The sequence below is a fragment of the Cervus elaphus genome, chromosome X (genome assembly GCF_910594005.1).
Source record: "Cervus elaphus chromosome X, mCerEla1.1, whole genome shotgun sequence".
Classification (NCBI taxonomy): Eukaryota; Metazoa; Chordata; class Mammalia; order Artiodactyla; family Cervidae; genus Cervus; species Cervus elaphus.
The window spans coordinates 113,908,269-113,929,183 of record NC_057848.1 but is presented as its reverse complement, the minus strand read 5'-3'; the positions used below and the strand labels follow the sequence as shown (position 1 = coordinate 113,929,183).

At 36.7% G+C, this 20,915-nt stretch overlaps 1 protein-coding gene across 7 annotated transcripts in view; it reads right to left on the bottom strand.

Annotated features, from left to right (window-relative positions):
- OPHN1 (oligophrenin 1) overlaps positions 1 to 20,915 on the bottom strand; it is a 630,229-nt gene that overhangs the window by 275,349 nt on the left and 333,965 nt on the right. For all 7 annotated transcript variants that reach the window (XM_043895949.1, XM_043895948.1, XM_043895943.1 and 4 more), the window contains exons 11-15: positions 20,481 to 20,572; positions 15,830 to 15,908; positions 13,432 to 13,465; positions 12,830 to 12,892; positions 9,560 to 9,634 (exon numbers count right to left, since the gene is read on the bottom strand). In XM_043895949.1, the coding sequence (XP_043751884.1) occupies positions 9,560 to 9,634; positions 12,830 to 12,892; positions 13,432 to 13,465; positions 15,830 to 15,908; positions 20,481 to 20,572 (343 nt within the window). The remainder of the gene's footprint in view (positions 1 to 9,559; positions 9,635 to 12,829; positions 12,893 to 13,431; positions 13,466 to 15,829; positions 15,909 to 20,480; positions 20,573 to 20,915) is intronic.

Genomic DNA, 20,915 nt, shown 5'->3' with positions numbered 1-20,915 from the left:
AGATTCCTTCTGACTTACCTTCTGGATTTATGGAGATAAAAACAAAAATAAACAAATGGTACCTAATGAAACTTAAAAGTTTTTGCACAGCAAAGGAATCTATAAACGGGATGAAACGACAACCATCAGAATGGTAAAAAAATAATTACAAATGAAGTAACTAACAACTGGTTAGTTTCCAAAATATATAAGCAGCACATACAGCTCAATATCATAAAAACAAACAATCCAAACAAAAAACGGGCAGAAGACATAAACAGACATTTCTCTGAAGAGGACATACAGATGGCAAATAAATATATGAAAAGATCATCAACATTGCTCATTACTCGAGAAATGCAAAAGAAAACTACAATGAGGTATCACTTCACACCAATCTGAGTGGCCATCATCAAAAAATACACAAACGATAAATGATGGAGAGGATGTGGAGAAAAGGGAACTCTTCAGAACTGTTGGTGGGAATGTAAATTGATGCAGCCATTATGGATAACAGTATGGAGATTCTTTAGTAACAAATCTATCATATGACCCCAGCAATCCCACTACTGGGCATATACCCTGAGAAAATCACAATTATATGGAATTTATAAAGATGGTAATGATAACCCTGTATGCGAGACAGCAAGAGAGACACAGATGTATTGAACAGTCTTTTGGACTCTGTGGGAGAGGGCGAGGACAGGATGATATGGGAGAATGGCATTGAAACATGTAAATTATCATATGTGAAACGAGTCACCAGTTTAGGTTTCGATGCATGATACAGGATGCTGGTGCACTGGGACGGGATAGGATGGGGAGGGGGGTGGGAGGGGGGTTCAAGATGGGGAACACATGTACACCCATAGCAGATTCAAGTCAATGTATGGCAAAACCAATACAATGTTGTAAAGTAAAATTAATTAATTAATTAATTTAAAAAAAGACACAGGTATGCCAATGTTCATTGCAGCAATAGTTACAATAGCCAGGTTATGGAAGCAACCTAGATGTCCATGGACAGATGAATGGATAATGAAAATTTGGTAGATAATAGAATATTACTCAGCCATAATAAGGAACAAATTTGAGTTAGTTGCAGTGAGGTGGATGAACCTAGAGCCTCTTACACAGAGTGAAGTCAGAAAGAGAAAACACAAATATATATTAACACATATGGCGTCTGGAAGAAGGGCACTGATGAACCATTCTCTAATGGACTTGTGAACAAAGCAGGGGAAGTTGAAGTTGGAAGATGTGAGAAAGCAGCATTGACATATATACATGATCATGTGTAAAACAGATAGTGGGAGGTTACTATGTAACACAGGGAGTGCAGCCAGGTGTTCTGTGATGACCTAGAGTGGTGGTATGGGGGAAGAGGGAGGCTCAAGAGGAGGGGAGATTATACACACACACACACACACACACACACACACACATATATATATATATATATATACTATTTCACACTGATGTATGGCAGAAACCAGCACAACATTGTAAAGCGATTTTTCACCAATTAAAACTCAACGTTGAAAAAACTAAGATTATGTTACCCAGTCCCATCACTTCATGGCAAATAGAAGGGGAAAAAGTGGAAACTGACAGATTTTATTCTCTTCGACCCCAAAATCACTGTGAACAGTAACTGCTGCCATGAAATTAAAAGATGCTTGCTCCTTGGAAGGAAAGCTATGACAAACCCAGACAGCCTATTGAAAATCAGAGACATCATTTTGTAAACAAAGGTCTGTATAGTCAAAGCTATGGTTTTTTCAGTAGTCATGTATGGATGTGAGAGTTGGACCATAAAGGCTAAGCACTGAAGAATTGATGCTTTTGAATTGTAGTGCTGCAGAAGATTCTTGAGAAGATCAAACCAGACAATCCTAAAGAAAATCAACCTGAATATTCATTGGAAAGACTGATGCTTAAGCTGAAGCTCCAATACTTTGGCTTCCTGATGTGGCCAACTCATTGGAAAAGACCCTGATAATGGGAAAGACTGAAGGCAAAAGGATAAGGAAGCGGCAGAAGATGTGATGTTTAAATAGCATCACCGACTCAAAGGACATGAATCTGAGCAAACTCCGGGAGATAGTGAAGGAGAGGGGAGCCTGACATGCTGCAGTCCATGGGACTACAAAGAATCAGACATGACTTAGCAACTGAGCAACAACTAAAATTTTTCTTAAAAGAAAAAAAAAACTATGTATAAATTAAGCTACAATGATATATTACCCAAACAGGAAATATAACCCATAGTTTTTAATAACTTTAATGGGGAATAATCTATAAAATACTAAATCACAATGTTTCATGCCTCAAAATAATATATCATGTCTATGTGAGTTAAAAAACATATTACAATAAGAAACAAATCAAGTATAGAATCACCTTCTACATCTATTCTCAAAAGAACTGATGCAGTAAAGTTTGTAGATATTTGAACAATTTTCTTAGTATTATTACTTACAAGATCCTAAAGGTGTAAACAACCCAAATTTTCATCCATGAATGAATGGGTGAACAAAATGTGGTATATTCATTCAGCAGAATGTTGTTCAATTTTAAAAAGAAAGAAAATCTCTGACATACGATGTAGGTCAATCTATAAAATATTTTGCTAAACAAAATAAGCCATGCTACAAAGACAAATATAGGATGAATCTGCTTACATGAGGTAAATAGAATAGTCAAAAATATAGACTATGGGGAAGGAGAGAGTGGGACTAACTATTTTAAAGTAACAGAAATGAAGTTAGGTATGAAGTGTTCTGTAGATGGTCAATGGAGATGATTGCACATTAATGGAAGTATACTTAATGTCCCTGAATTGTTTAAATGGTAACTTTCATAGTATGTATACTTCATCATAGTACAAATAAAGAGTTCAAAAAAATGAATAAATGCATGCATTCAAAAAAATAATTTCAATACAACATTATAGGTGATAGGCATTGATACAAAAAACGTGTTCAAGATGTGCAGTTGGTAGAAAAGAGTGAAACATGTATAGCTTTAATTTTGAGGTATAAAAAGTCCTTATTGTTAAAATTGTCCATTATTTATGGGTTTCATGCTTTCAGTGATAACTTATTTGTTCTCTTCTCAATACTCTATAGCATCTTGTAATACTAAAAAAACAAGACAACAGACTCAAAATGGAGTCTTTTAGGCTAAGCCACATGTCATCAAAAAAAGACATAATTACAATTTCTGCTCTCCCAGAAATGCAATCTTAATCTAGTCAGTCAGGAATCACATGATCAAAACTAATTAGTTAATCTACCTGGTAGATCCCTGTTATCCTCTAAAGGAAATTAATATTGCAATAACCAACCCACTTTTATATCAGTATTATTTCCTTATTCCTGCTCCCCATTGCCTATAGAAGTCTTCATTTTTGTATAGCTCCTCAGAGCTCCTTTCTATCTGCTAGATTGGGTGCTACCTTATTCAAATCAATTTTTGCTCAAATAGACTCTTAAAATTTTTAATTTGCCTCAGTTTATCTTTTGACAGTAGATATACATTCCATGGGATGTGAAATTGTGAGTGCAAGTATAGGCTGGTCGACTAATGAAATCAATGTAGAACATGTATTCACATTATAGTGGGACTTGCTGAGGATTCTTATACTACAAATGTGTTGGTTTCAAATTTTTGCTTTGTTTTTAATTGACAAAATTTGTGGAACTTTGCTCAATGTAACTGGCAATCAATTACTTGTACAATTATTAGGGATAGATGGGGATTACACAAATATGGAATTGTAGGTATATTTTGCTGTGGTCTGCATTATGTCATTAGTTTTGAAATATCATTAGTTAATTCACCAAAGCACTCATTAATTCCACAAATATTTTCTGTGTCAGCCACCGTGCTGTGTACTAGATTCCTAGATCCAGGCATCTGATGAAGAAATACAGATAAGAGAAACGCTTGAACATGTACTGTCTACTGAGAATTAAGTAAATGCAATTTTCTCAGATGATAGTTATGTTTGATATAGGGAATACTAGTCTTTCATTTCTGATTGCTTTGACTGTTACTTGTATCTGGAAGGGTTTCCAATATGACCCAATGGGAGAGATTTTATGGAAGTGAATCAATAGTCATAGTACATTAGAATGGAAAGTAAGGGATATGTGAAGAATGGGATAAAAGAACAGTGAGATAAACAGTAGTCATAAACACCAATGTCTATCACATAGTAGGCATTCAATAAACACTGGTTATATCAATGAATGAGATAAAATTATAAGACTGGTTTCAAGGAGAAAAATGTTTATATGTCAAGAGAGAAGGAGGCAGGCAACAACAATAAGACCTGAAAGAAAATGAAAACAAATGGAGTTCAGACAGAGGCAATGACGTATATATGTCACATCGTGGCGGGGGGGGGAGGGGACACAATTTTACATTATCCCTAATATGTTTTCCTTACATGCATCATATAAATATTATGAAATATCTTCATTCAGGAAACAGGCTATTTTATTCCAAAGGGAATTCTGTGATTTCTTTTCTATGTCCTTGTTCTGCCAGTTGAGATCAACAGGGCCCTGGATCTGGAATATTACAGAGGTTACTCTGAGAGGAAAATGTATGACTCTGTTCATAAAATATAGCTGCTGCTAGACTCTAAGCTCTGTGAGGAAAGGAATTTTTGTCTGCCTTGTTGTCTGTTATGTACTGACCATCTAATATAATGCTTAGCACATAGGAGGCAAAGAAGGTGGACCTCTTCTAGAAGCTGCAAAAGGTAAGGAAACAGATTCTCTTCCAGAGCCTCCAGAAGGAATGTAATCCTGCCAATATCTTGATTTTAACGCCATAAGACTGACTGTAAACCTTTGACATCCTAAACTTTAAGAGAACAAATTGTGTTATCTTAAGCCACTATGTTTGTGGCAATCTGTTACAGCAGCCATAGGACACTAATGTGAAGAATTTCCTGGTTGCTTTTTCATGACAAGATAAGTGACAGAATGTCCCTATATCAGAAACCCAGCACCATGGAGTAAGTTGGGTGAGGGGTTTGCTAGATTCATATGTCAGCTTTCATTTATTTTTTGTAACTTAAGATATCTATGAAACAAAAATTCTTGTCCCATCTTTCACATATTAACAGGAATCCCCAATAAATGGCAATATGTTGATTGGAAACTAAAGACCAATTTGACATCAGCTATTCAGATCTTGAGAAAACAATAGAAAAAATGCTCAGTCTACTAATTATACTTCTAAAAGTTTCTTAAGTCAGTTCAAAACTAAAGAAAAATAGAAAATAATTTTAAGGACAACATTACATATAGATGATAAATTATTTCAGCCTCCAGTAGCATTGGTTCAAATCAAGTATGATCTGAGAATAATCAATGTATCTAGGTTAGTAAGTATAGTCATGGTTACATTCTCTGTCATGTCTGACTCTTTGCGACCCCAAGGACTGCAGCATGCCAGGCCTCCCTGTCCATCACCAACTCCCAGAGTTTACCCAAATTCATGTCCACTGAGTCGGTGATGCCATTCAACCATCTCATCCTCTGTCATCCCCTTCTCCTCCTGCCTTCAATCTTTCTCAGCATCAGGGTCTTTTCAAATGAGTCAGTTCTTCACATCGGGTGGCCAAAGTACTGGAGTTTCAGGTTCAACATCAGTTCTTCCAGTGAACACTCAGGACTGACTGGCTGGATCTCCTTGCAGTCCAAGGGACTCTCAAGAGTCTTCTCCAACACCACAGTTCAAAAGCATCAATTCTTCATTGCTCAGCTTTCTTTACAGTCCAACTCTCACATCCATACATGACTACTGAAAAAACCATAGCCTTGGCTAGACGGACCTTTGTTGGCAATGGTTTCCTAGCCAGGTTCAATTTCATCAAAGACTTCAGTTAATATATCCAGTCTCTTCACTCTCTATGCCTCATTCCCCCTATCTACTCCCATCATTGTCAAACACTTAGTCTCTGAAGCACAACATGATTTCAGAGCTTCATTGAAGGAACAGTTACTGAGTGAACACGGTGGACTAGGTACATGGCATTATCAAGAGCATAATTTTGATTATCAAGATTATAATGATAGCAGTAGGCATTATCATTGATAAGATGCCTATGACTTGGTAAAGGGTGAAAAAGCAGAACTGTTAGATGAGGTACAAGCTATCTCGGAGGTAAGCAAATTAGTTTCTCTGTAACCAAGTTAGTTTCTGATGGATCTAATGCAAGTGTAGACTATTCCTCACAGTTTGTAGGATCTATTAATGTAGGGTATCATGCAACAATCTAGGGTAGGGGAGAGATGTGACTAGTCAAACAACAAACTGATTGAAAAATAATTATTAATTGTGGATATATCCCTTTTGATTGTTACATTTTATATGCCAAAAAGACAGATTTTCAGGTACAGGAAGTATGAAAGGCTCTAGTAAACAACAGAAGAAAGCCTACAGTTAAGTGTTATAGGAGATGTCATAGAAGGTAGTCTACATTATACAGATTTAGGGGTAAAAAAATAGCTGGAAAAGAGCATGAGACATAAAGAAAAAATTAAGGACAAGCTATCATGCTGGTAAAAGAAAATGAATGCTTTTCTTCCTGGATAAATTATGGTGAGCCTACATGAAGCCAGGGCAGCCAATTCATAGTGGTGTGGGAAAAGATCAGGATAGGTCAAAAGAAGCAGGGAAATTGAGTATCCCAGTGAGAATCTCCAGAAGACATAATATGAGAGAAGCTTTGAAGGGAGGTCTCCATACATAAGTATAGATTATGTGCTAGCTGAGTCTTCTCCATAGAATGTAAGTCCCACAAAGATAGGAAATACAAGTAGGGTGTTCAGTGTTTAATCTATAGCCCTGAGTGTAATGCCTGGCCCTTTGCAGGTACTCAAATATTTGCTAAAATTAATGAATAAATGAATTAGGATCATCACCAGATCTAGAATTACTTAGATAATGGGCCAGGGATCAAGGTTAACCAGTTTTATGCATACATAAGTAAATTAACACTATTTTACATTATATTTATAAATATTTATATTCAGAACTTCTTTGTCTATTTTTTAGATATTCCTATTTGGAGGTTGATGTGCACAGATGCACTATACCAACTGAATTGTACTGTCATGTGTGGTTTGAATGAACCATTTCAGTCCTATTGAACCCTATAACAGAATCAGTAGGATGAGTAGTATGACATTTTGTTTTAGCTTATTATACATCAGGTAGAAGAATGTAGTGATACTGGAAATAGAATTCCAAATAATTTATGAGACTAAATAATTTTTCAGAGACTAAATATCCTGGGCCATGCTGTCAATTGTTTTATATATGAAGTGTCTTTTAGCTTATAAAATGGTATGTCAATTGGCCAGGAAAACAGAACATCCATTTTTAAAAGTCAACAGTGTAAAGTGATAAACAAAGAAATATATTGAGGCATCAGTTATGTAATCTGCAATGCAAAATCTACATTACTGTTATTACTGTTATTACCCTCAAGTGCTAACAGTTTGAGATGTCAGGTCTGTAAGGTTGTGGAAGTTAAGCTATGCACCACAAAAAAGACTAAAAATATATGCTTTATCCAAACTGCAACTTTCCACACTCAACTTATTCTATGAAACTTTATGAGAACTGAGCTTACCAGACAATTCATCACCATTCACAAAAGGAAGAAGAGCAGGTTTGCAGGAAGACATAAAAAATGAGTTTAGTTTTGGGCATGTAAATCATATGTACCTGTGGAATATCTATGTACAGAGATCTTGTGCAAAAATTCCAGTACTGATTTCCTCAGTCTTTCGGGATTACTGTCTCAGTCATGATCAGTTTTATCCATTCACCAGAGTGTGTTACACAGATATGATCATTCTAGTGTGTTGCTGTTGTTTAGTTGCTAAGTCATGTCTGACTCTTTTGTGACCCCATGGACTGTAGCCTGCCAGCTTCCTCTATCCATGGGATTTCCTACACAAGAATATTGAAGTGGGTTGTCATTTCCTTCTCTAGGGGATTTTTCTGATCCAGGGATCGAACCCGCATCTCCTGCATTGACAGGTGGATTCTTTACCACCGAGTCACCAGGGAAGCCCAATGTGCACCATGACCTAAATATGTTTGAAAAGCACAGTTCCAGTGGAAACTGGATCCATTAGTTTAGAACTCATGATATGATGTCTGGATTAGTGATTTTGGTGTGTTGACATCACAGAGGTGCTAGTAAAAACCAAAGAGAGTTGAAGTAACTAGAACCAGACTTTCTTTCCTGTGGTAACAATTAGAATCTGGGACACAATATATGAAACAGCTCCTTGTAGTACTTGAACAATACACAGTATAGAACCCTGAAACAGGGGGAAAAGCAAGATAAGCCTTACCATTACCAGTTTGCTACCTGAAAACGTTTTCTGGATGGTAGCATGGGGAGTGAGAGCTCAAGCTGAGTATGGACGTCTTGCTCAGTTGAAGAGACAAAGATCAGAGGTCAGAAAGGCGAGTAAACTAGAAGGTCAGAGTAAACTTTGCAGGTCAGAGTACCAGAGAAGAGGGATTTATGTAGAAAAAGAACTGAAAAATCCTTAGCTGTGGGTCCACTTGAGTCTGTCACTGAATACAAAATCATGAGTGCCTAGGATGAAAATCCATGAGGCCAGACAAAGAAATACAAAGAAGCTTTATTCTGAAGAATACCCAGAACTCACACAGAGCTGGCAACTGTTTAACTTTCAACCACTAAAAATGAAGAGACAAAAGAAATCAGAACTTAGCTGTAAGGCTAAACTAGCCAGGAAAGAATACTTTATATCTGTCCTAATAAGATTAAAAATAATCTTCAAATGAAGCAAGCTGATACACAAATAACTGACTACAAAACAAAATTCAACACACTAAAAAAGAAATCACCAAAACTGCAACAGTCAAGTCACGATGTACAGAATGTAACAAAATTTACCAGACTTATGTTAAAAAAAAAAAAAAAGAAAGAAAGAAAAATATGATCCATAGCTAGGATAAAAATCTAATCATTAGGAAAACATGTAGAAGAAGTGAGAAGTGAAGGGGGGCAAAGACAGAAGGCTGGGAAATACCCATACAAGATTTAGAAGATAAGAAGAAAAAGGACCTGACAAAAGTCACTTGAAAGGAATAATACATGATGTTAGAAGAATTAAGAGACTGTTGAATCATAAACGTCATGTAGAGATAAAGTTTCAAAAGGAGGGAGAGGTCAATAAGGATATCAAGTAATATAGAAACTGAAAAGAGTTCATTGAATTTCACAAGAATATACCTTCTATGCCTGACCAGAGTAGTTCCAATGGAGAGGTTGGGGTAGAGTCCAGATTTGAGAAGGAGTGATGCTAATCACTGTTTCAAGGAAAGGTGTCTCAGACTCAGCATAGGCAAGTAAGTGTACATTTTATATTTAAAAATATATTCTACAACCTTTATCAATGTCTCCTTTCTCTTATAGTCACATTTCTTTCTAATATACAAAAAACTCCCCAAAAGAATTATGAAATTAAAATTGTTACCAACAACAACAATAACAAAAAATTGTTACCAAAAAAGGCATTCAGCAGCTTCTGAACCTGAATATTGCTGCCCACGGTACGGTACAATCCCTCTGTCTTGATTCCTAGAGAAAGAAAACCAGGTCAGTTTTATTAATATAGCTAGAACTTTCATCTCCCTTAAGGTAGAGAAAGTAGATACTTACACAATGGACTCAGTTCAAACAAGAAAGGATCTCCCTACTGTCTCCAGTCTCTCCAGCCCTCCTCCACAATAGGGGAACAGTCCTGAAACATCTCTGCAAATTATTCTTTCCATACTTTCATTTGGATTGTACCAAGCCCTCAATAACATGACTAGAAAAGAACACATTCTATAGTAAATAGAAAAAAAAATGTTTATGTGAGTAGCAGTGGATAACAGAGAACAGTGTCATCATTTTGGAAAGAAGCTTGGGTTTAGTTGCAAAAGGAGGAGATATTAACCTTCAACTTGCCTCTGAGCAGGGATATAAAGTAAGAGAGAAAGATTGAAGCAACATTTCGGGGAGGGGGGGGAAGAGCCTTGGCTTATACACTACTCTTGCCTATGTTCAGAATATTCTTAGAAATAAGAAAGTATCACCAACATGGAAAAAATATTAATGCCACATTTGCTGGATTTTAACTTTGCCCCTAACAATTTTTAAATCAATATGTTTTGCGGCAGAAACTGAACTCTTATTTATTTAGGGTGGAACTATCATAACACTGCTTGAAAAGTGCCAGATAGTATTTTAAAATATTTTATAAGCCATTTGAAGTTCTTTATCACTAAAAGCAGGAAAACACAAATTATTCATATTTGGTTCTAAGTGTTGCTTCTTGACCAGCATACAGTTTTCTCAGGAGAAAGGTAAGGTGGTCTGGTATTCCCATCTTTTTAAGAATTCTCCACAGTTTGTTGGGATCCACACAGTCAAAGGCTTTAGCATAGTCAATGAAACAGAAGTAAACGTGTTTTTGGAACTCCTTTGCTTTTTCCATAATCCTAAGAATGTTGGCAATTTGATTTCTGGTTCCTCTGCCTCTTTGAAACCCAGCTTGTACATCTGGAAGCTCAGTTCACATACTGTTAAAGCCTAGCTCGAGGGATTTTGAGTATAAACTTATTTGCATGTGAAATGAACATGATTGTACAGTAGTTTGAACATTCTTTGGCATTGCCCTTCTTTGGGATTGGAATAAAAACTGACCTTTTCCAGTCCTGTGGCCATGGCTGAATTTTCCAAATTTGCTGACTTATTGAGTGCAACACTTTAACAGCATCATCTTTTAGGTTTTTAAATATCTCAGCTGGCATTCTGTCCCCTCCACTAGCTTTGTTCGTAGTAATGCTTCCTAAGTTGCACTTGACTTCAAACTCCAGGATGTCTGGTTCTAGATGAGTGACCACAAGCCATCGTAGTTATCTGGGTCATTAAGAGCTTTCTTGTATAGTTCTTCTGTGTATTCTTGCCACCTCTTCTTAATATCTTCTGCTTCTGTTACGTCCTTACTGTTTCTGTCCTTTATCATTCCCATCCTTGCATGAAATGTTCCCATGATATCTTCAATGTTCTTGAAGAGATCTCCAGCCTTTCCCATTGTATTGTTCTCCTCTATGTCTTTGCATTGTTGGTTTAAGTAGGACTTCTTTTATCTCCTTGCCATTCTCTGGAACTCTGCATTCTGTTTGGTATGTCTTTCCCTTTCTCCCCTGTCTTTGCTTTTCTTCATTCCTCAGCTATTTGTAATGCTTCCTCAGACAACCACATGGCCTCCTTGTATTTCTTTTTCTTTGGAATGGCTTTGGTCACTGCCTCCTAGACAATGTTACAAACCTCCATACATAGTTCCTTAGACATTCTGTCTCCCAAATCTAATCCCCTGAATCCATTCAACACACCTGTATAATCATTAGGGATTTGATTTAGGTCATACCTAATGGCCTAGTGGTTTTCCCTACTTTCTTCAAGTTAAGCCTGAATTTTGCAATAACGAGCTCATGATCTGAGCCACAGTCAGCTCCAGGTTTTGTTTTTGCTGACTGTACAGAGCTTCTCCATCTTTGGCTGCAAAGAACATAATCAATCTGAGTTTAGTATTGACCATTGGGTGAGGTCCATGTGTAGAATTGTCTCTTGGGCTGTTGAAAAGGGTGTTTGCCATAACCAGCATGTTCTCTTGTCAAAACTCTGTTAGCCTTTGCCCTGCTTCATTTTTTACTCCAAGGCCAAACTCGCCAGTTATTCTGGGTATCTCTTGATTTCCTACTTTTGCATTCCAATCCCCTATGATGGAAAGGGCATCTTTTTTGGTGTTAGTTTTAGAAGGTCTTGTAGATTTTCATAGAACTGTTCAACTTCAGCTTTTCTAGCACTAGTGGTTGGGGTATAGACAGATTACTGTGAAGTTGAATGGTTTGCCTTGAAAATGAACTGTTTGTGCCCTTTTTGAGGTTGCACCCAAATACTTCATTTTGGACTCCTTTGTTGACTATGAGTTCTATTCCATTTCTTCTAAGGGATTCTTGCCCACAGTAGTAGAAATTATACACACACACACACACACACACACACACACACATATATATACACACACACACACACACATACACATACACACACACACACACATACACATACACACACACACATATATATATATATAATGGTTATCTGAATTAAATTCACCCATTCTTGTCCATTTTAGTTCAATGATTGCTAAAATTTTGATGTTCGCATTCTCCATCTCCTGCTTGACCATGTCCAACTTGCCTTCATTCATGGACCTAACATTTCAGGTTCCTATACAATATTGTTCTTTACAACATTGGACTTTACTTTCACCACCATCTATAACTGAGCATCATTTCCACTTTGGCCCAGCTGCTTCATTCTTTCTAAAATATTAGTAGTTGCCCTCAGATCTTCTGCAGTAGCACATTGGACACCTTTTAACCTGGGGGACTCATCTTCCAGTTCCATATCTTTTTGTCTTTTCATACTGTCCATGGGGTTCTCCAGGCAAGAATACTGACACGGTTTGCCATTTCCTCCTCCAATGGGTCACTGGAGATTTTTGTTTTGTCAGAACTCTTCACTATGACCCATCTATCTTGGATGGCCCTGCATGGTATGACTCATAGCTTTATTGAGTTATGCAAGCCTCTTTGCCATGACAAGGCTGTGATCCTAATATTGCACATCAACTATAAGTCAATAAAAATTAAATTTTAAAAATCATTAAAAAAGAATAATCAGATTCAAACGATGCCAAGGCTATGGTTCATATCTTACCTTTGGTCTCAATTATATTGATGCACTTCCTAACAAACTTGAACCCCACTTCATTCAGTTCCACTGTTTCAAGCAAAAGAAAGCAGAATTAGATCCTGCTGTAATAAGCCTCACCTAACAAACCTTCAGGGATCTGGTTAAGAGACTACAGTGAGAGAATTAGGGTTTGGTCTCTTTCCTTCAATCACCTTTAAATGGAAAGATTCTTCATTTGGGGGAGAGAAGTGGCTAAAGTTTTTACTTTTATAACACAAAATGTTTTTACTTGACCATTTTTGTATTATATCTGCTTGAGGCATAAGCTACAGCAAATGTGAAAAATTAGACTGGAAATGCCTAATTTCTATTGTGTGTCTAGAACAAGAAGAATATAATTAGTGTTTCTCTATATTACTACAACTACCCCACCAATAAGCTAAGATAAAGTGACTTCCTTAGTTCAATCAAAAGACACCTTCTTAAAAAACAGGTCTGAATTTCATTTCACACAAAGGTATCCATAAATACATTTGCATCAATATTACAAATCATTGATGATAGCATTTACTGTGATTAGGATAGCTAACAGTTTATAATACCAGTAGATCAGAAATCTGACTTACTTTCTTCCTGTTTTGTTATAGGGCTGTGGTAGATCTACAAAAAAAAAGAGACAGAAAGAGCCACGGATATTGTGAATCACTATAGGTAAGTACAGCAAATACTAAAGATCTTTAGTCAAATAAACCATCAAAAGCATTAGTGACTTTAAAAGTTTAACAAGTAATAAAATGGGCTAAACAGAATCATCTTTGCCTAGGTCACTAGAAACAGTAGGACTAATAATCCCTGAAGATTACATTGGATTTCACACAGCTCACTGCAGTGGTAGCCTACCCATCTTAGACATTTACTTATGTAAAACTTAGAGAATTTTCCTGATGGAGCAAGAGAGTATGATAGAAAGGAAGTGGTTTTCTCCAGGTTAGTGGCAGAAGAAAGTAGAGTTAGATCTTGCTATAATAATCCTCACCAAACAAACCTTCAATGATCTGGGTAAGAGACTGCAGTGTTCAATAGCTGATGGTAAAATTTAAATATTACAATACCAATCTCCTTACCCAAAGGTGTTAGTGGGTATTTTCTACCCAGATGCGTAGAAAAACAAGTGCCCATCTGAAAGAGATCCATGTATTCACCAAACTTTCTCTGAGTCATCTTAAAGTATGCTTTGTGATAGCCGTGTGAGAAACAAGAGGAGATCCTTGACTCGAAGCCTAGTCTTGGCTTTATGGCTACATCATTATGAAACTTAGGCATGTCCCATTCATTCTCTAGACTTCAAAATTCATATCTCTAAAATGATCAGTGTTGCAGTAGATGTTCCTTCAAGAACTGATCTTACTATTTATAATATTAGTGAATTGGAGAGGGGGGTTGTTAGTAGAGCAGAAGCAACATTAGTAATGCAGGAAATAAGTCCTCTACATGCCATCTGTATAATCTGCTTTAACAATCTCTCCTTTTAAAATAAAATTTTCTTCCTATATGTGTATGCCCATGGATAGGTCAGTGAGACAGGTCAAGTTGATAAGGATCCACATACAGAGGGCCCATGTGCTAACATCATTCTTTACAAAAAGGCATCTGCACGTTTTGATTTTTAAAACTTTAAAGGGAGAGCAAGCTCAGGAGAGGGAATTAAGAGTAAAATGACTTACAACATTGTAAATTAACTATATTTTGATTAAAAAATAAGAAATAAATATGAACAACAACAAAAAAGAATAAAATGTCTTGCTGGGCTCGCTAGTATCCTGCTATAAAAATATCACAGGCATATAACGGTTAAGCTCCAAGTTTCTGTGAGAGAAGGGAACAGAGAAAGGCCCTGGCCTATTTTCTGGATGACAGTCCTTACAACACCGCTTCTCTCCTGCTATCTTATTGGTTGCTATACATGTAACCTTATAGCTGGGCCTTCTTCACTAGTCTTCAAGGCACTAGAAACACACAGAAAGAAATCCCTGTAATATATTCTCCATTTTAGCAAGTTTTTGCCTTGCAAAAAGCAAGACGATTAGATTATACTCAAATACTACTGAATTTCAGTAGCTTTGCACCAAGCCTTCAGACCAGTGAGAAGAACTTCAAACTGATATAGCATATTATGGTTGACAAACTGGCTTTCAGTTGATTTCTTTCAAAGCAACTCTGTGAGATAGGTAGAACAGAAATTATTAAAGCCATTTTACTGAAGAGAAGAATCTCAGAAAAAATTAAATAAGTAGCTCAAGGTCACACAGTCATTGAATGGCAGAATCAGACCCAAATATAACCTTCTGGGATTCCAAAACTAAGAAGCTGACATTATGTCATATACCATAAGAAGAAACCTACACAGAAGATACTGGAGAAGAAAAATGCTTTTTGATGACCTGACTGTTCACATGGTCTTTCTATGATAATCATTAGCCCTGCAAAAGTATTGCTTGTAATCCTATGTAGCAGTGTTCTAAATGGAATAGTGCATTTTGGGATATAGCATGGCAATGCCATCTCCTGCCCTTAAAGAGAATAAGTTGGCTTAGGAATGTAAGGGAGGGGCAGTAAAACCATTCTGAATAAAATCTTAATAAATGCTTGTTCACAGTCATGAAAATTATTTTTCATCCTTATATATGAACACATATTAATGCTATAAACTACAAAAAAGGCTTAATTTCCTTTCTTAAGAAAACCTTGTGGGCATAGCTGTATAAGAAGAAAGAAGCTGAGAGACCTAGTTTCTAGGTCAATTGCAATGCCTTTCTGAGGCTAATTCTAGAGAAGTCTTTACCATCTCTGAAACTCAAGTTGCCTAACTTGTTAAACAAGAAATGTTATTCAGCATTTCCTTCTAACTCTAAACTTTTAAGTATGAATTATCTATCACCATTTAATTGTCCTGGACTCACTGCTACCACTAGAGCACACTCATATACTGGCCTATGTTACTGAGGTTTCCCCAGGGTAACTTACAGGTTCTTTCCCATCCATAGCCTCCATCCATAGTCTTCTGTTAGCTTCTGAAAGAGCTTGCAGAGTGATGGTTCCTGGTCTAAGGAATAAATGACAAGTTGAGAGCAGAAAAGTTAACTGAGAGAGTGGAGTCTTATAATCTAGGGTTCCTCTCAGCCCTGGGAGTTATGACACTGAGCAGACTCAAGAATATAGATTTCCAATTATTCAAAATCTTTTTTTTACTCAGAAAAACAATGGAATTTAGAGAACAGTAACTTTGGAAACATTGGGCGAGGTAGTATCTTGGTGGCTTAATGTCAGGGTCAGGCAAGGAAATATGAAGGCAGATGCTGACACCTCACCATAATACAGACTTAAATTGACCCCACTGTGTGCTTAAAACAAACTGAAGCTCTCCCTGCCTCTCGCTCTTAGAAACTAGTCATTTGGTCTGAGTTCAAGCGGTTCTGAGCATGTTCACTATAAGTACATATACCAGGAAAATGGCTTTGCTACTTCTACCACCTAGGATGTCCAAAGAGCATTTCCGTTGGAAAGAAGTCAACAACATGCACAGGGAGGCCTTCTGGCTGATTTAAGCAATCTTATAAATAATAACAACAACTACTAGTTAATGAATGCTCAGTAAGTGCCATAGTACTATAAGCACTTTATAAATATTGATTCACTTAATCTATACAAGAAGCCTATAAAGCAGGGACTATAGAAATCCTTATCTTACAGAAGGGGAAACTGAGGCACAGAGAGTAACCTGAGTCTGTGGTAAGTGTAAAGCCAGGGTGTTGATTTAGGAATTTTAGTCCAGCAGCCATGTTCTTTCTTAGTTAATACATTATAAGGCCTCTTCTGCATGACGTACAACTTGAAATCCAATTTTATTTTATTTATTTGCAGTAACTGCAACTATATACCCAGATATATCCCAATTTGGTATACACCGTTCTTCTCGGACCTTCAAAACCAAACTGGAATTTGGGGATTAATCATATTACTTGCAGGCATAAGGTCTCTCCCACTCTCTGCCTAGTTGTGCCACTAGAGATATTTGTTCCTCTTACTCCTTCCATGTTAAGATGAGACCTCTCTGAGTCATTAAATATAACAGAGTAATGACAAGAAAGTTCAGTGGAAAAGTCACTGTGCCTCAATTTCTTTAGCCATAAAAAATTTGACTCTGATGAATTGGTAGGTCCTTTTTAGTTCTGATACCATGGGATTCCTATCCTACCTGTCCTTCTGTCTCTTACTATATTAAAGTACTCCTTAATAAGTAAAGCCCCCAAATGATCTTTAAGCCAGAATCAATTGAAAACTAGGACTTGGCTTTCAGTACTGGACTCTTTCAAGTTTACCTTTCTCTAAGAAATATCCAACATTTTAGACATATCTTATGGGGCTAGAAAGTCTACAAATCTCTATAAAAATAATTACCCAGCTGGATCCTGAAGCTAGAAAGAAGGAAAGCAAAAAAATGGGCAAAAAACATAAAGCAGATGTTGTAGACTAGATATGAAATTAAACCTATTACAGACACAGTTTTCCTGTTTAGGAAATCAGAAAGCTGGTATGTATCCTCTCTTGATCATACAGAGAAGCTGAAAGAATAAATAAGTGACTATTCAGGAAGCATTTGGAGATTCCCGGGTGCTACCAAAAGTCAAATCCAAAGAACAATATTGTTAAGAACAAAATGACAAAGTAGAAAGAGTACTGACTTCTAGGCCAGGCTTCTCCATCATGATTTTAGACAAATTCTGTGCCCACCCTGAGGTCTCAGTCACTCCTCTAAAACAGAAAGGTATAAATAACATATTTGTAGTAGAGTTCAGTGGTTAAGAATGTGAGCTTGGAAATTAGTATGCCTGGATTTGGATCCTAGCTCTAACATATACTAGTTGTATAATCTAAGTGCTTAAATTCTCTCTGTCTCCTTGTCTTTGTGAGATTGGGATAGAAACACCGCCCACTTCATGTGACTGTGATGAAGACTAAAGGAAATTATATATTTAAAATGAGGTGGATGAAAATGGAGCCTATTATACAGAGTGAAGTAAGTCAGAAAGAGAAACACCAATACAGTATATTAATGCATATATGTGGAATTTTGAAAGACGGTGATGACAACCCTATATGGAAGACAGCAAAAGAGACACAAATGTAAAGAACAGACTTTTGGACTCTGTGAGAGGAGAGGGTGGGATGATTTGAGAGAATAGCATTGAAACATGTATATTACCATATGTAAAATAGATGACCAGTGCAGGTTTGACGCATGAAGCAGGGCACTCAAAGCTGGTGCTCTGGGACAACCCAGAGGGATGGGGTGGGGAGGGAGATAGGAGGGGGGTTCAGGATGGGGGAACACATGTACACCCTGGCTGATTCATGTTGATGTATGGCAAAAACCACCACAATATTGTAAAGCAATTAGACTCCAATTAAAATAAATCATTTAAAAAGCAAAGAAAAACGATAAAATAAAGGCTGAGAATGGTGTCTAGCACATAGAGGTACTCAGTGAATGCTAGCAGTTGGTGCTGTCATCGTCATCATCAATGTTATTATTATTATTGCTATAATTATTTTCCTTCAAGTTTTGATGGGCTATGAGACTGCGGCTCCAAATGTAACTAGGAACAATAATAAAAAAAAAATTATCCTCTATTCCAGAAATAGAAAAGGGGATTCAAAGAGTTATCTATTCAATTCAGCAGGGAACATGAGTACAAATGCTTGATGTCTACTGCGAGGCCTGCCTCTGCCCCTTATATCAGACTGACCAGCCACGAAAGCAGATGCAGATGTCATTTTACTCAGAAAACTCCACATGCACAGAGGCACCTCAGCATCTGTGCATTATTATATTTGACCCTCTATTTCACAACATATTTATTCTGCTTTTTTTCTCATTTATTTTTATTAGTTGGAGGCTAATTACTTTACAATATTGTAGTGGTTTTTGCCATATGTTGACATGAAAAAGCCATGGATTTACATGTATTCCCTTATAATAGACAATGGAATAAAATTTAAAAGAACATGGGGTTTGGAGACCTACAGACCAGAGTTTGAGCTCAACCTTGCCACTATGTAACTTTGATTAGGCAAGGCAGTTAAACACATACAAGTTCCAGTCTCCTCACCTGTAAAATGAGGGTGGAGTTCAGTGCAGGAATATTTTTTAAATGCCCAATCTGTGGTAAGTAAAATCATAGCTATATCAAAACTTTAATCCTGGGTTCTAGTCTAAGAATTCCCCAGTATTATTGGGTAGGGAAAAAAATTTAAAAATGAATACCAGATTCAGTATCTACCATGACCCATACATAGCACTAGATGCAATATAGATAGATAGATAGATAGATAGATCCTTATAAATATATATTGATCCTTGCCCTTAACCTCAGGGCCAAACTGTTTGCAAATGCTTTGAGTCTATGAGAATAATACTTGCAAGTGGCTTGCAAATTTAAGTTGAAAAGTGAATCAGAATGGAATTATACACAGAAAAATTTAACTTTAAGTACATTAATTCAGCAGACCCAAAGACACTGAAGCTTCACAAAAAGGAAGCCACAGCCAACAGTTGCTTTCCCCTTCCTACTGAGCTCAAAGTTGTGGGGTGGAAATGAGTGACAACCTCATGATTATCACTAACATTGTTTACTAATACAGCCATCTTTGATTGGGACCATCCATTCTGAACAAAGAAAGCATATAAATTCACAAACATAAACTTAAAATGGGGAAGAGAACTAATAGCTACTTATTCCAAGACAAAAATATGCCTTATTTTCTTAATCTGATCTATATGATTCTAGTTACTAATAGTTTTGCTCATATGATATTGTAATTCAACCAAGTTCCTTTCTAGCAATCTGATCTTTTGTTAAATTCTATTATAATACTTAATGCCTAATACATAGGAATAATGGATGGAAATAAAATATAGAAACACATTTACTCACTAAATTCTGGACCAACTTCCCAACTACATAACATGTCTTTTTCCAAAGTAACTCCAAATGCTCTTATTTTAAAATTTAAAAGTAAAAGTTTAAATTCCCTACCAATAAATTGTCCAGGTTGAAAAGATGAAAAGAGAGAATTGGATAGGAACACATGCAACCGAGTCCAAAGATTGCAAGCTTTGCTGAAATCAGAAAGTTAATAATTAAACTATTTACATTTTATGTAAATATCTGAAAGGTAGGAAAAGTCCACATCATTTGCACCAAATGGGGGAAAAAAGAATCCCCAATACTACCACCATTCTCCATTCAATCTATGTTCCCTTAAATATGTGTTTCAATTAATTTGTTCTTGTATATTGAGATAAAAAAGAATGAGTTTTGTTACCCTGTTCTTTTGCAGCATCACCAAATACTGATCTGTTGCATATATCACAGCAAATTAAATCCTAGGAGTAACTTCTGCCTACAGCAAGTAAGGCAAAGCTAACTGAACCTTGAATAGTCAGAATCAGCTCTGGTCCAGGGATCCCTGGGAGGCACAGCCAAAAGAGCCAAGATAATGGTGTCATGAACAGTTTTGCTCATTTTTATCAAAAAGAGATGACAGATGAAAATAAAATACCTACCCAGGCTCAGAAACTGGCACACGGGATGCTGCCAGTTCACATCCTTACCTTTCATTTGTTTCTATATCGAAACAGAATCTCTTATCAATAGACTCCGTCTTCCTTCTCACACAGTACTTCAGCGTTAAGTCCAAGGGCCCCTGAAATAACAGAAGGAGTAATAGCTAGTTTGTAAAAAATACACAGAAATACACAGAAGCTTCTTCTGCTTACTGCTGTGTCCTTAATGTCACTTGGAAGGCATCTGCTACAGCAGCAGGAACAATGTTTCGCCTCACTGAGGACCTTGTCCCCTCAAAGGGTAGTTGCAGCAAGGTGGCAGATGGTTTTTCTCTGTCCTAAAAATCAATGACTCAGTTCAGAAGAAACTGCTCGGGATAAACCAGTGTTCTTTTCCAAGTATGGTATATTAAATAGGAAACTCATAAGGGGGATATAGGAGAAATGGGATGCACAAATGGTATTAAGTATACAAAATAAAAT